Genomic DNA, 16,096 nt, shown 5'->3' on the forward strand with positions numbered 1-16,096 from the left:
TGTCATCTTAGGACATAATTTTTGAGAGGTCTCAAACTTTTTAGAAGGGAGATTATAATTTGGAGTATCAAATGGAGGTTTGGTAATAGAAACAACCTATGAGTATGAACTTGGAATTTTATAAGTATGAGGGTTTTTGGGGTATTAGATATTGTTGACAATATTCCTTTATTTTCCAAAGAACGACCCAAACAAAACGTGTGGCAAAAATTTTGTGGGTTAAGAATCCCAAATAGGGCCAAAAGCAGGTATATTATGGGCACGGCATGAGTCTACAACATCCTTGGTGCCAGAAGGGTTGCTCGTGACAATCACCACCTCAGCACCCCATTTTTTAGCAGTAGTCACAACAATGTTTTTAACATTTAGGCGGCCACCTTCGACTGTGGTGTCGTAAATCCATAAGCATTTGTTAGGGCAAGTCCTTACTAGGCTAGTAAACTCTGGACCATATGTATTCTCGATAGATTTAGTAATCCAAATGAGATAAATATTAGCTTGATTGTGTTGGAGAAGGAAGAAGAGGAAGACACAAATCCCAGAGCCTGTGGCAACAAAGAGGACCTTATGGAACGTGTTGGCGAGGTACGGTAGGCCAGCAAAGTGGAGGCATCGGACCCAGATGTGAGTTAGTGGCTCGGTTACCAAGTTTTTGGTGAAATCACCCACAACACCAGCTAATACCATGTGGCCTTGTTTCCCATTAGAGATTGTTCCAAAAGCATGCCATTCTAAGAGGGGAGAGCGGCTGATACGTGTCAAAAGTCCTAGCTTAATACCATTGCCTGGGAACTTGATGATGCTAACAGTAGATGAGGGGACTATGGTTTGAATTGCCACTCGTTGGAGGCAAAGCCAAGGTGTGATGATCAAGAGAGTGATGGCACATGTGAACCAAAGCTCTTCTCGAGAAAGGAGGATGGATGATTGAAGGACATATGCTTTCTTGGTGCTATTGTAGCTATTAACTAGGAAGATGAAGGCCCAAACCAAGGCCAAGGATGCCCATCCTGCGAACCTGAATCAAAATTGGAATGTTAGAGTTTGAATGGAGCTACAAACCAAGATTTTTGAACATTTTTGTAGAAAACAATCCTGTACTTTGATCCTTGAGAACTTTGATAACACAAGTGCTTTGCAAGGGAGCTCCTGCATAATTTGTTTTTTACATGGGGGTGATACTGCAAGGGAGCTATCAAATAGCTAACTTTTCACCTACCTTTTGAAATGGGCAATGACAATCATACATGCACCAAGGGGAGGGGTAAGGCTCCTAGGATCCCTACCCAAGCGAACTACTAGGTGAGGCTAGTTTGGTATGGATGGCTCTCTTGCATGAGTCCTCTCACGCGTTTGCTTATCATACATTCAGGACCGAGGAATTTGAAAATCTGTATGCTCCTGCAAAACTACAGATGAAACTAGAATTTCTACGAAGGTTTTCATAAAACTTGGACGCAGCTTTAGAGATGGATGGACCTGTGAACCAGCTCGAAGACGTTGTGGTGCAAATGTCTCGGGACCGGGAAAGCCGCCAGAGAGCTTGCGAGCAGTAGAATCAGGATGCTCGATGCGACGAGCTGGACGGTCATTGGAGCTGCAGCTGCTGCATCAGCGTCACGCCTCATGAGAACGAGGGCATAGACGAGCCAGGCAATGGAGGAGGCGCCGCAGCCGCTGTGGATGCCGCCCAAGTTCTGGAGGAAGGCCGTCACGTACACCTTCAACCGGAGTGGGACGCGCCTGCCCCAGGGAGTGCGGCAGCCCAGGAGGACCACGGCCAGCATGAAGACCACCCGCAGGAAGGCCTCGCTGCGGCACAGGACGACGGCCAGTATGTTGCCCACCGAGAAGAGGGCGGCTTGCTTCTCGGCGTAGGCCAGCTGGCCGAGGGACGCCGCCAACAGGATGCAGAGGTTGAGGAGGAGAGAGAGCAAGAAGAGGCGCTTGTAGAGCGTGAACCAGCCCTGCTGCGTCGTGCTCACGCGCGAGCCGAAGCTCCGCAGCTTCCCGTCCGCGCGCCGCTGCTGACGCTCCTGCGAGGCCAAGTGCCTCAGGATAGATTTCAAGCGGGGTTTCTTGTTTTTTGTGCACGTAGGATGAAGAGGCAGTAAACAGGCCCCACAGGCGAACCATTCTTTTTTTTACATTCAGAGTAAAACTAAGATTAACAATAGGATGGCTGTTGGATGGTATCGAGCTTGCATCCATGGCCCCTGGGGTCTACTTCTGACAGCGTTGCAGCCTGCAGCCTGCAGCTACTATTCCGCCGCCCACTCTCCCTCCTCTATTAATTGAGTAGTTTCTCCTCCGTTTAAAGACTAACTTTAAAAAATAGAATCACTCCTCCGTTTCGGCTCACCTAACAACACTAGTTGGATTTCTCAAAAGAGTGATATGCTCTCCTTACTCTTCTCTCAAGACAGCGCCCCCCTCCTCCATTTCCCTTTCTAACAGTCATCCATCAAGCTACCATTTCTACCCGTTTATTTAGCAACCATGATTCCCATTTTTTGAAGCTGTCATTTTTACCTTTCACCATGATTCCCGTCAATGTCAACCACTCCACATCCACTATTGCCAATCAAAAAATTTATGTCCAAAATCTTCCATCCGGTCCCTTTGATGCCTCAAATCTTCAATGGGAGGCACGTTCAAATCCGTCATCAAAATTTGACATCCAGAACATCGCGTACATTCCATGGGATCGATTGGACGATTTCATATGCAGTGAATCTCAAAGAAAGGATGCTCCAACTGGATTTCGCAAGCAATGGACCTCAAAGAATGCACCAGGAAAACTTCTACGTCCGATGCCAGATAGTCATATGCAACTTATCGGGTAAATCCATATTTTAAAAGCCGAAAGTGGTACACTCTAATCAATCTACAATACTTTGTGCAATACCATTGAATGTTATATTTTATTTTTATTCTATAGGTTTTGGTGTAACTTTGGTCCGATTGATGCTCCTAATAACCCACTATCCATGAAAATCCAAAAGAAGGCCGGCAAACGAAGGGTTGAGTCCCAAACCTATGCTGTGGGTTGTCAATGCCACTTCGTGGCTACGCAACTATATCTTTGGCCCACAGTTTGCCGTTTGAATTATATACAATACGAGCATGTTGATGCAAAAGGAAATGTGTGTCATGGTGCACTATACACTGGACAATCCAATGCAAGGATGGCCTTTGCACCATGGCTATCAGTGAGGATGAAATCATGGATCTGTGACATGCTTCACAAAGGGTATACCCCGCAACAAGTTTTGCAACAACATATACACACAGTGCAAAGGGGTGCCAAAGATGGTATCTTGAAGACCACAAGAGATACTTTTCTTACATTGCGGGATATTTTAAATATTTCAAGCAAGTTGGAAGCTGTCACTTTGCAAACGAACCAGGATGATGCACGTAGCGTGCACAATTGGGTCCTTACCAATAAGAGCCAAACCTTTTTTTATCAGCTCTTTGATTAGGCAAAAGGGAATGCATTTGCACTCGGTGTGCAAACTGATTGGCAACTAGAGATGGCAAAAGTGCATGGGAACGATGGGTTGTTGGCAATGGATGCTACATTTGGAACTAACAAATATAAGGTATAGTATTAGAAGATAAATTTACACTAATTTTTGTGTTCATTGAAATTTTTTTATTAATGTTAACAAGAATGGTCTTCTACAGTTTCATCTATACACCATCTTGGTATTTGACTCTCATCGTAATGGCGTCCCTGTTGCATGGGTCATTACATCTTCGAGCACCACGGCTGACATTCGAGCATGGCTACTGGCTTTTCAGGATCGAATGTTTGATGCAAAAAAATCATGGCAGCCTAATGCATTTATGGTAGATGATGCGCTTGCAGAAATACAAGCTATTAGGTAAGCCATCTATAAAGCATTCCTCCATATTAATTGTTTATTTATGGCACTTTTATGTTGCATTGTGCATGGGATTGGAGGTTCATTATATTTTGTTCTTTGCAATAGGGAGGTCTTTGGTGTGCCAGTATACCTTTGCATTTGGCACGTCCGACGAGCTTGGTTAAAGAACTTGATCAAGAAGGTTTCTGATACCTCAAAACGGGCGGACATGTTTAGGGCGCTAGGCCAGATAATGAACATGCGAAGCCAAGTGCACATCGATCATGTGAATACAGAGCAAGAAGCTAGAGATCTGGTGGATGACTTTTTACATAGGTACAAGGAGGAGGAGGACTTCATTAAGTACTTTAAGGACCAGTGGATGGCATCAATAGGTAATGTTTTGTGGCCTAGTTAATTATTTTCCCTCTCTTATTTGCCTAATTTGTATTGTTTACTTTCCAAGGAATGTGGACTCGAGCAGCTCGAAATTTGCCACACTCAAATCAAGAGACAAATGGTAGCATCGAGTCCTATCATGGGATTCTAAAATCACGATTTCTTACTGGACGTAAGACAATTCATGGTCGGAGGGTAGATTGGCTTCTACAAAAGCTATTGGGCCCCTGCCATTCGTATTATTGGTATCAGGATATGTTGAAGGAGGGCGGGTTCAAAAAAAACTTTAATATATTGGATGTTGTTGCAAGCTCGATGCAACGTGCCAAAGGAATCCTAGATGATAATGTAAGGTTCTTGGATGCTGATCACAAGGTTGCCTTGGTGAAGAGCCAAAGTAGAACCAATTTGTGGCACAAAGTTGAGAATGCAAATTGCGAGTGGGCATGTTGCTCATGTGAGTGGGCCATGCGTGGCAACCTTTGCAAGCACCAAGCAAAGGTGTTGATGATCAGTGGTTTAAATTTTTCCCACGTCATCAAGGCATCCATGGACTTGTACGACTTGTCCAACAAAGATGTACCACGTGAGTCATTTTGTTGTTGCTAGAAGTTCCTTATTGTGCTTTTTACAATCTAAGTTGCTAAGTTATTGAGATTCAAGAATTTTGATAGGTCATGGATTCTTATGCCACACGGATCCAACCGATGTTGAGGGCCCACTTTCCATGTCTCCCCGTGGGGTTGGTGCAGGTACAAATAACTCTAATCTATCATTGTTAAATTGTTGCAAGTCAATATTCATTGATTATTGGAGGTTTATTATTAGGCTCATCAATGACATCAAATGAGGACAAGATTGCACAAATACGCCAAATTGTTGATGAGACACTCTTCCAGTGTGGTAAGTGTTGGGTATGATCAATCTTAGCTTTGACCGCCTATAAATATTATGGTTGTCTTAAAATAATGTGTGCTTGGCAGATGGTGATGTGGAACTACTAGAGTTTGCTCGACGTCTTGCTCTTCAAATGCAGATGTCTGTCCAACAAGCAAAGGTGTCGAAGGCACAACTACCACATCCACTTATTAGCTTGCAACCTATCGAGGATGGTTTTGGGAATTCACTAGTTAGGGCACGCCCATTCTTTGAGACAGGTTGTCGCAATAAAGTTTTGAGGACTAAAGCACAGGTGAGGAAGCTCCCCTCTTTTCCAAAGCCTCCCAAAAAAATCAAGGTCACAATGCAAGGCAAATTAGACAAGGCATGTGAGGAGGAAGAAGTAGGGAAGGCTTCAAGTTGATTGACATTTTGGTTACTTGGCACATAAGATGGACAAATCTTTTTATGACATTGACCATCAAAGAACCAAAGGGGAATGATTCTTAGCTCATTTCCACATTGACCCATTGTGCCAACATCTCTACCCTTGTGCTACATTTAACCATTTGAAGATTTTTTCAATCATATGGTTTTTGGGGTCCTGTTTGGGCTTAACAAATATTTGACTCAAGACTAGTCATGAGTTATCTATCTCTAGAAATTTAGTAGTGTTGATGGCAACCCATTAGACAATAACAACTCTACATCTGGTTATTGTAGTAAGGTAACTTGTTGTGAATCCTCCAACACGTGTGTAAAGGTACCAAGAGAAGCATCATTATCTACATATTTGATAAGCTCATGGTGATGGCTCAATAAACTAGCAATATCAATGACCCAAATATCTTGATCACGATGCCAATTACTAGCATGGTAAAGGTTATCACACACTATCCACTTCCAAAAGGGTAGCTAAGGTTTTAAAACATTAGGTTTGTTTATGTAATTAAAAGTAAATAGACCTTATTCTTTTCTTAAGGGTTATTCACACTAAAGTGTGTGCAGGAACTTTAGGAGGACTTATAGTTTCTTTATGAGAATATTAAAATATAAATGCAAAATGTTACTAGTTTGTCTCCAACTTAAAAACCTAGTATGCTTAGTTTATGGAAACTCCAAAAATCATAACTATAGGAAATCATATGATCATGATCAATTTCCCTTGGAAAATGCTAAACCTCACTAAAAGATAAATGCTAAATGTTGCTAGTTTGTCTCCAACTTAAAAACCTAGTAAGTCCTCTAGGTTTTTATCCTAACCCAATATTGCGAGCCTTAACACCACAATATCACAATGCCCAATCCTTTTTTAATGCTTCCAAATCAACTCACACCTATACATATAATCAAAATGTATTCAAGTACATTCTTCCACAAGGATCAATCGAACATTTTTTTTTATTGTGTATCTTCATACAACCACCTTTAGTGAAGGGAAAAGTTGTGTTAAATGCCTTTATCACAAAATGCTTTATTATTAAACACTTCAAAATGCTTAAAAACACTTTTTCCATCTACTACTTGATGAGAAATGGAGAGCTATTTAGGTTGATTCTCTCTAGACTAATTTCCAAAAGTTGCATCCTTACTACAGAGGCCCTTATTGTCATGAAACCATACATGTTCCTCATTTTTCTCCCAACTTAAAGCCCCTACTAATTCCTAGACTTGAATCCTAAATTAGTATTGTAAGCTTTGATACCACAATTTTACAATACCAATAATCTTCAATGTTCCCAAATCAACTTGCACTTATATAATGAATCAAGAGGCATCTAAGTAAACTTGTCTACAAGTATCAATCCAAATACTTCATTTTCTCATCAATCTTTATGCTACCATCAATAGTGATGTGAACAAAGTTACTCATCAATGTTTATGCTACCATCAATAGTGATGAACAATTTTTATTTCCTTGTATATGATAAATTGTATATATCTAAAGAGATACATATTTAGCTTGCTAAGAATTTCTATAGACATATCTATTTGCAAGCTAAAATTCCAACCAACAATTCTTTAGAGTTGTAGCCTTTCTCATTTTTTCGCAGAAGGGTATCAGGATATTCACATGTTAGCTGGAAGGATATGTTTTTATTCAAAGTAAATTTATAGACAAGAGGTTCGCATATTTAGTAAACGTCCCCCCACCCTTCTTTGAGGCCCCTTCTTAGAGGGGAGGAGCAGATCAAATGCTAAAATATAAAACATTAATGAACGCTTCAGAGAGTTTTCCAAATGACACCAAATGATCAGATCACAAGCATTATGATTTCCTTGAATGAGTCTTTTGAATTTTGAGCATGGCATCGTCTATACTTGTAATGTCCACATAGTTTGCAACTTGATGAGAATTCTACTAATATATATATATATATATATAAAATTATAATGCTACCAAAGTTCAAGTACTGATTCAACTTAACATTCTTACCAAGACAAATCTATCAGGAAATCTGCCTCGAGTTTCTGGATCTTCTCGTTTGCAATATCTCCTCACCTATTTATCTGCATACACAGAGATTAGACCTATTCAAAACTTCACAGAATCCGTGTATAAATCGCTAAGCTACGATATCAATATTTAGAGGTGAGTATGCACCAGGAGCCTTAGGCGAGAACTAGACATACCGAACTTCATCATGATAATTGCTGTGAAAGGAAGCGAAGCTGTGAAAGAGCAGACCTCGCAATCAAGGAGAAAACAGTCGATTGAGGGAGTGGCGCAAGATTTCCTTTTGTCACTGATGAAGATGCTTGATCGTAAGCTTTCCTTTTGTCACTGATGAAGATGCTTGATTTTCCTGCAGTCATCGGATGAGATGCTTGATCAATAGACAGCATCTCGTCATGTCTCTTCATGCTGTCATGGCAGCTCAAGAGCCAAATTAGCCTTTATGGCTTGCTTAATGGATCCATGTATGGATGGATCAACGGGCAGAGAGAGAGAGAGAGAGAGAGAGAAGCAAGGAAGCTCCAACGGAGAGAGAGAGAGAGAGAGAGAGAGAGAGACAAAGGACAGAAACTACGATTACCTGTTGCTCCTCCTCCTCCATGGATGGATGGATCAGCGGGGAGAGAGAGAGAGGACATTTCCAAAAGGCGAGTTTGCGGGGCCCACCAGCTGCACTCGCATGCATGGCCATACATGCATGGCCAAACTTTAACCCTGATGGTTAAATTTCCTTTGATGCACACGTCGGCTCCTTAATTGCCAACGTGTACATCAGTCCAAAAAGCCCCACTTGAGATCTATCCCGAGCCGTCGACTTGCAGGTCTCATCTGCATGTTGTCCGCCCTCAGGCAGAAGAGATGCGGCTCACGTTAAATCTCGGCCTGCCTGGTGACGTGGCATCCGGTCACATCCGGTGAGAGTGCAAAGCCCTCTCTTTGGACCAAAAGGGCATGACTTGGTTGCTGCCAGGGGGTTGAACTTGCACCACCCCCGAAAGGCAATTTTGTCACCATCTCACCTGCGCGCACACAATTGAAAGAATAGAGTTTTCTTAAATTTATATATCATATAAAAATATGTGACCCCTAAAAAGTGCGGGGTCATCGACACGTGGCCTATCTACGGGCGATAGCCCATAGCAGGCCAATATATAACGTCAGCCCTGCCTGTGGTATCCAGACAGTTCCTCGCTCGTCATAAGTAGATATCTGTAATCACGTTCGTAATAAGTGGATAGCATAAATATGGAAGCTGGAACTCTAAGTAGATCCAACAGCCGGAGGAGAAAATTGAGCTGGAATGGCATGGCAGCCGAGGAACTGGAGTATGGCACAGTTGACGGAGTAAACGGAAGCGGGGATTACGAGGGTCCCTCGATATGTATAGACCTAGATTATGAGAGTGCCTCTATAGGTGCAAACGGCTGACGTTATATATCGGCCTGCTATGGGCTATCGCCCGTAGACAGGCCACGTGTCGGTGACCCCGCACTTTTTAGGGGTCACATATTTTTATATGATATATAAATTTAAGAAAACTCTATTCTTTCAATTGTGTGTGTGCAGGTGAGATGGTAAGGAATTTGCCTTTCAGGTGGGTGGTGCAGGTTCAACCCCTGGCAGCAACAAAGTCATGCTCTTTTGGTCCAAAGAGAGGGCTTTGCACTCTCACTGGATGTGACCGGATGCCACGTCACCAGGCAGGCCGAGATTTAATGTGAGCCCCACAGGCATCACCTTACTACTAATGCATGCGCTACCGACTAATTATAACGAGCGAGCAGCTGTCTAGATACCACAGACATAACCTTAATACTAATGAATGCAAACTTGAAATCTCTTTGTGGTTGAGTACATCTATGACAAGAATATATATGTGCTTGAGTACATATATGAGCACACTTGAATATATGACAAGAATATATATGTGCTTGAGTACATCTATGACAAGAATATAAGAAAAAATATTTTGAAATGCCAAGCCTTGCCATTAATATATGTGCCAAAGTAATTATTAGAGCATTGACATTAAATTATCCATGGGACTAGCTGTGTCGAAATATACGCCCTATATTTGTTGCTAAATAGCAACTTGCATATTAACATATATTCAAATGGATATTTTACCATATGTAGAGAAATTATACTAATGCTTGTATTGATGAGTGAGAAAACAAATTAGTAGGGATCTAGCCCTTTTAATGGCCAAATCCTTGTTGTCTATACCTACTATCCTATAAGACATGGACTATTGTTCAAACCCTTGAGGTGAGGGGGGTGGGGGGTCACTCCAAAATATGTAAGTCTATCATGTGGGTCGTTCAACACAAGGAATTTTTTAGATCCACTAATTCTTAGATCCTTTTTACATACACAATTTAATGGAAACATTCACAGGTTGAATAAGAAAACAATGTGTTTATTCATGATAAATTTAGAGGAAAAGGATTTTGAAATTAGACCTTGAATGCACATGATAGTAGGGGTTTAAGATAGTAAGGGTGCATATATATTGAACTTTCCCCACTCCAAACCCCCCCCCCCCCAAAAAAAAAAAAAGAGTTCAAAACTATACAAAACCCCAAGCACCAACAAAATATAAATGAGGCACTTGAATGTATAGTACGACTAAGTTACTATGAATCGCTTATAAGTAGGATGAAAATACAATGATATTGAAATAATATAAAGATAAGTAAATATAGATATATCCAAATCATATGACTATAAATACTACAATTAAACATTTATATAAAACTATAAATCTTAATGGTAAAGCTGAATATCTATAAAATAATGAGCTTCATAATTGAATATCTTAGTCTCATGCATGCAATCCCTCCTCTGTCGCAAATGGTACGGCAAAGAAATAAACATAGATTATAAGAACTCTTGAATTAATCTTGAAATGAAAGCATGTGAGTAGATAATAGATATGGCTACCTGTCTTCCCTATGCATGTAGTCTCTACATAAGCTACATAATCCCTTCCTCACATTATACAATCTTTTTCTATACTATTGGAAAAAAATACACACAATTAATAGTAAAGTAAATGGATAGAATATTGAAATAGCTTACGAAATCCAGATCTACTATAACTAGTGTATGTACCACCTCATTTTATTATCGGCACTTATCAAGATTTTCCTATATATGATATTGATATTCTTTCATTGATCCCTACAAAGCCACCTAGGATTTTGTAACCCATTTTTATAAGCATTGCACATCTTTGAAAAAAGGAAACCGAAGTGTTTTCAAATATAGATCTACATATAAGCATTGGAAAATATTGGCAAATGACTTCGAAAACTCAACATGAAGAGTGTGGATGATATACACTTTCAAAGACAAGTCCGCATCTCTCCATTTCTTTGCAATGCACCCATACCTATACATGATGGAAGAAGTCATGGATGACATGAGCTTTAAAAATATAGTGGTCTTAGATCAAAAGGGGTGATCATTAGCAGCTAGGCTCTATAGGGAACTAGACCTGGCTACATCCATATCAAGGTTGTCCTTATGTAGTATAGTAAATACACAACAGCGATGAGATATGCCTTAACTAGGGATGGATGAATAATATCAACTTGGTCTAGGGTAGTAGTTGGCAAACTATGAAACTAGCTCAACAAGTAACAAAACCCACAAAGCCAATATGCTCTTGTAAATCCAATTTCAACTCTCTAGTACAAGAGTAGGTGATCTGACACTGCATATGAAATATACCACAATATGTCTCATGTGCCATCATGATGAATCATATTGTGAGTTGAGGTCCATAGTAGCCATAAAGTAATGTAGCTTATCGTATGTGTAGTGTCATCCCAGGTTGACAAGTGTAGTAGCTTATCTCACCTTGCAAGTCAATATATTGATATCAATCAACACCACATTTTGGGCATGCAATCAAATGTGTTTTCTAAGAGAACATAGTCATTAGAACATGTGTCACTACTATTCAGCTAGCCAACATTATAATGTTCTTTTTGCCTCATCACGAGGATGAGATATTGCATTTGCTCTTGATAAAACATAAATTCTTCCAATATATGAAGTATCAAGGTTATGGGCTTGAACCATGCACCATTATGGTATGTGCTACAAACCTTGAATTTTCTAGCTAAATAAAGTTGTCATACTTGTACCCTCCAACCATAAAGATATTTGCAATTTTAGCAATAATAAAGATGCATGTAGCCTAGATATGTTCGATGCCTCATAGTGTGACATGTTGGCCTCCTCCTTTAAGGCATCAACACAAGGTTCATTTTGATCCAAGAGATCATTTATATTTTGATCCATCTTTAGCTTGATGGGATCACTTGATTGGTTCATGCTTAGCTCATCCATCAAATGCCTCCTCCTATGACTGTCTCCTTTAATCATTTGTGAATGGATGATCATCTCCACTTGCCATAGCTTATCACCTTCGATTGTGCTTGCTAGCTAAAAGGCTCTAACTCTTTGCTCATCCTATGGTACATGTATATTTTACTTATAAGCATTGATTAATTTTTCATAAAGGCTTGTACAAATGAATAGATTTAAGAGTCGCACCAAAGATGAGTTATATTCTTGTATGAGTCATTCTAAGTAGGAGGCATCAAACATCCCATAATGCCATATATACTTTAAGGTGGTGCCATATTATTGTCTAAGGATAGTCTTGCACTGGGTTACATAGGTAAGGTATTCTTTAATTGTTAAATCTCTCAATTAAGGTTGTTGGCCCCATACACTTGCTCGAACTACTTTAGAAGACTATAGGGATATCTCTAGTTCTATCCTTCTCCACATTTTTGGTAATAATGAGAATTTTAAATTGCTCTTTGGTACCAAGCATGATACCTAGTCCCATTAGCAAGTTATTAGCTATCTACACTCCTACTTGGAGTATGCTAGAATTATTTTAAAAATCACAATTGTACTAGATTTGATAGGGAATAAGTAGGTGATCTCGTTAAGCCTAAGTTTAAGACTAACCTCTTAATATCATCAATCTTCCTTTGCAATTTTTCCCTTTCTCTTTTCATGGCTATGGTTAGTTCTAACAATCGGCTTAGAGTGCTCACGTTCTTAGTCTAACAATTGAGATTGAGGATGCTTAGCCCTTGGTCTTTGAGAGTATGTAATATCTCATATATGGCCTCCTTCGTTTATTGGTTAATTGTAATGTTCCCACCTTGCTAGTTTGGATGTTATGCATTACTCATCTATTATATTCACAAAGATTCTCGAGGACCTTACAAGTTTTGTTACACATATGCAAGATTCTAGAGCTATAATAATATTTGGGTATTTTGAATACCCTATTTTTATTATTTTTAATATATTTGTAAGAATGTTCTATGAAAAAACATGGAGATTAAATCTTGTGTCTTTCAAAACTACTCGGGCACTTAAGATAAATTGATAGAATTGTAAGTTCAAACACTGTGATTCTAATGTTTTGAATGGATTTGAATTCTATGTTCTAAGTTTTATCCTCTTTTGTAAGAATTTGTGCACATGTACTAAGCTCAAGCATGTATGAGTGTTTTTTTTTTTAAACTCTCATTGTCAAAACTCTATGTTGAGCTAAAGCTCTCAATAAACACTCTAAATATCTTCTTCATGTGCCGAGGAAACCCCTCTCTCTATCTATAGAAGCAATACATGATGAGCCCCAAAGACACGTGATTCTGCTTTGAGGTATGACCACTCTATATGTAGAAGATAGAGGAGCTTCTCTCTCTTAGTTTCTCTCCTCTTTTCAACTATCTCATGGGAGCTCTATTGAGTTTTGCATAGCTCTTTCTCTCCTCTATACACTCACATGGAATGTCTATCAATATCCATTTAATTTTCCCTTTTTTCCATACTTGCTTAGAAGCTTTGTTGAAATCTACTGAGCTTTTTTCCTCTTCTCCATCCTCATGGAGAATCTATACTAAAAATCTATCGACCATTTTTTCTCTTCTCTATAATTTCATGGAAGCTTAATATTCATATCGGGTAAGATTTTTAGCTATAGATTAGCCATCATCCTACCATGTAGGCACCCACATTATCATCCTTTTTAATAAACCATGTTGAGATGGCAAGCTCAACACCTACGGACATTGATGATGGACTACCTAGTTAGATGAGTCCACTTGTCTATACTTAGCACATCGATGGTCATTATAATCCTCACATGGCCATTGACTTATCACTTATTATATTTGGTTTGTTGCACCTACCTACAGGTGACATAGTTATAATGGTGATTAGTATAGTAAGTTATACATTGTTTGACTCGGTAGGCCACTTTCCTTTACATTGTATCTTATTTATAATTTGTGTACATTGTATTGTGAGTAAAAGAAGAAGAAGAAAATTGCAAGAAAACATTTTAGCCTCCATCTCTCTTCATGTGTTCTTGAGTGAGCTTCCTCTTATATGTATGGTGTGTAGCTCAAGTAAGTCCTCCTAGCATATAATTCCTAACATGATATCATAGCAGCACCACTAAGAAAGGGTGATTTTGAAGGCTAAAGAATTCGAGCAAGCAAGAAATAGGCAATAAGCTCTCCCATTCTTCCACTCTTTAAAGCTCTTGGCTAATACATGTGGAGGCATTGAAAGAAGGGCAAAGCAAAAATCTCAGATTACTGTGAGATTTGGTATGCAAACCGCAAGGTTGCAGGCAACTATTTTAGGGTATACTACGATTTTGACTATGTCAATTGAAAGTGAGTGCACAGGTTATAGATTTTGAATTTTTAAGTTCGAATGTGTTTTCTTACAAGCAAACACAAGTTTTATTTGCTAACAGGTTACAGATTACATGTACTATTGAATAGTCAGTGAAAAAGACTAGTTTGGTGTATTATTGTAGACTTGTTGTGAAAGGTTGCAAAAGAATTGCTTGCTATTTTGTATCAATTTTGTGATCATGGCAGAGAACAGTAGAAACCCCATCATTGAAAAGCTGGATAAGAACAACTACCCATCATGGAAGTTTCATGCGACAAACTTTGTTATTGGAAAAGACCTCTATGAGCTTGTTTCAGGTGAAGAAAAGGAGCCAAAGCTAAGTAATCCTACAATTGCAAAAGAATTAAAGGCAAGGAAAGAATGGAATGCAAAAGACAAAAAGTTAATGTATTGGCTATCTACAATCATTGATAATACTATATTAGGACATATCAAAAATGTAGAAACTCTACATGTAGCTTGGACAATCTTCGAGAATATATTCTTAGCAAATACAAAGGCACGGAAGATTCAACTCAAGAAAAAGTTGAATACTTTGAAGAAAGGGAAGATATATATAAATAAGTATATTTTGAAAGTAAGAAGTATTGTAAATGCCTTAGTAGCTATTAATGCAATGCCTAATGATGACAATTTGATTTCATCTACTTTAGGTGGACTTAATAATAAGAAGGCTCGAAAATTGTTTGTTACTTCTGTGTATATGTAGAAGCCATTTCCAAATTTTGATGAGTCGGTCTCTTTCATGATCACTAAAGAGATCAACATGCAGGGTGAATCATCTCAAACAAGTGGTGGACATGTCCAAGAATTTTACTCGAGTTCACAAAGAGAACATGGTAGATCCTCTTCAAAAGATCGTGCTATGGGACATCTGGTGATAACCAAGAAAACAAATTGAATCAAAAATTCGGTGAAATATGTTGAGAATAGCAAATGATGCTTGCCCATAAGAGGCTTTGTATGGGAGATATGACAAAGATGTATGCTCGAGAAGCTCTAGGAAGATATGTCCAAAATCCCATAAGCACGGTGAGGAATAGTAGTACTACCCAAAAGCTATAAAAGCATGTACTTTGTTGACACTCATAACAAGGCAATGGAACTATCAGTTTGAGTTACTCGAGATTGTCTTTATGAGTTCAAGCTAATCTATCTTGGAACCTAATTCACTTGAGTTACAATCTCTCATTCTGATAATGTATCATGTGTTTGATTTGTGTCCACCATAGCTAACTAACTCTAGATTCGTGTTTCTCAACATGGTATCAAAGCCATGGCCAAGCTAGTTGGCTAGTATGTGTGCACTTTCTCAATCTCCCTCTCTTCCACTCTCTCATTCTCTCCATTTCTTAAAGTCATCCAATGTTTGTTCTTCATTTCAAGACTACGAGGATGCATGGCTGGAGCTTGTCACTCACAGGCAAGTTGAGAGTGGCAGTCCTGCGACATGATCTATACTCTCTCACAATCATTATTGCTCAATTCCAAGTGTGGGAGCCATGTGCTAGATGCACATGGTTTGCCTACCTCAAAGTGTAAATATGATGCGGCCACTAATCCTTCTCAAGATGCACCATATGTTAGTGACACTGCATCAATTTCGTCTGGTTCCTGGAGCGTTCATGAAACAAGAGAACCAAGGCGTGCTGTCTGATGATGAAGAAGTCATCGATGGTACATGCCATGATGAAGAGAATGATGCTTACAGTGTTGGAAAGGACTTCATGACTCTCTGGGA

The 16,096-nt window shown here is 39.4% G+C and overlaps 1 protein-coding gene and 1 long non-coding RNA gene across 2 annotated transcripts; both read right to left on the bottom strand.

The window, feature by feature from the left end:
- Window positions 1-219: 219 nt before the first annotated feature.
- On the bottom strand, window positions 220-2,542 carry LOC148030084 (adenylate-forming reductase 06235-like). Its single transcript, XM_087687358.1, has 3 exons — window positions 2,533-2,542; window positions 1,480-2,137; window positions 220-1,018 (listed from the first exon to the last, which is right to left on the bottom strand). The coding sequence occupies exons 1-3, from the start codon at window positions 2,540-2,542 to the stop codon at window positions 220-222; spliced, it is 1,467 nt and encodes a 488-aa protein (XP_087543484.1).
- Window positions 2,543-7,155: 4,613 nt separating this feature from the next.
- LOC148030085 (uncharacterized) lies at window positions 7,156-7,960 on the bottom strand. The gene is made up of 2 exons (XR_015692260.1): window positions 7,785-7,960; window positions 7,156-7,653 (listed from the first exon to the last, which is right to left on the bottom strand). It is a non-coding gene; the product is annotated as an uncharacterized LOC148030085 (long non-coding RNA).
- Window positions 7,961-16,096: the final 8,136 nt, after the last annotated feature.

The sequence above is a fragment of the Lygodium microphyllum genome, chromosome 10 (genome assembly GCF_053477565.2).
Source record: "Lygodium microphyllum isolate KBCC chromosome 10, Lygodium_microphyllum_v1.1.10, whole genome shotgun sequence".
Taxonomy (NCBI): Eukaryota; Viridiplantae; Streptophyta; class Polypodiopsida; order Schizaeales; family Lygodiaceae; genus Lygodium; species Lygodium microphyllum.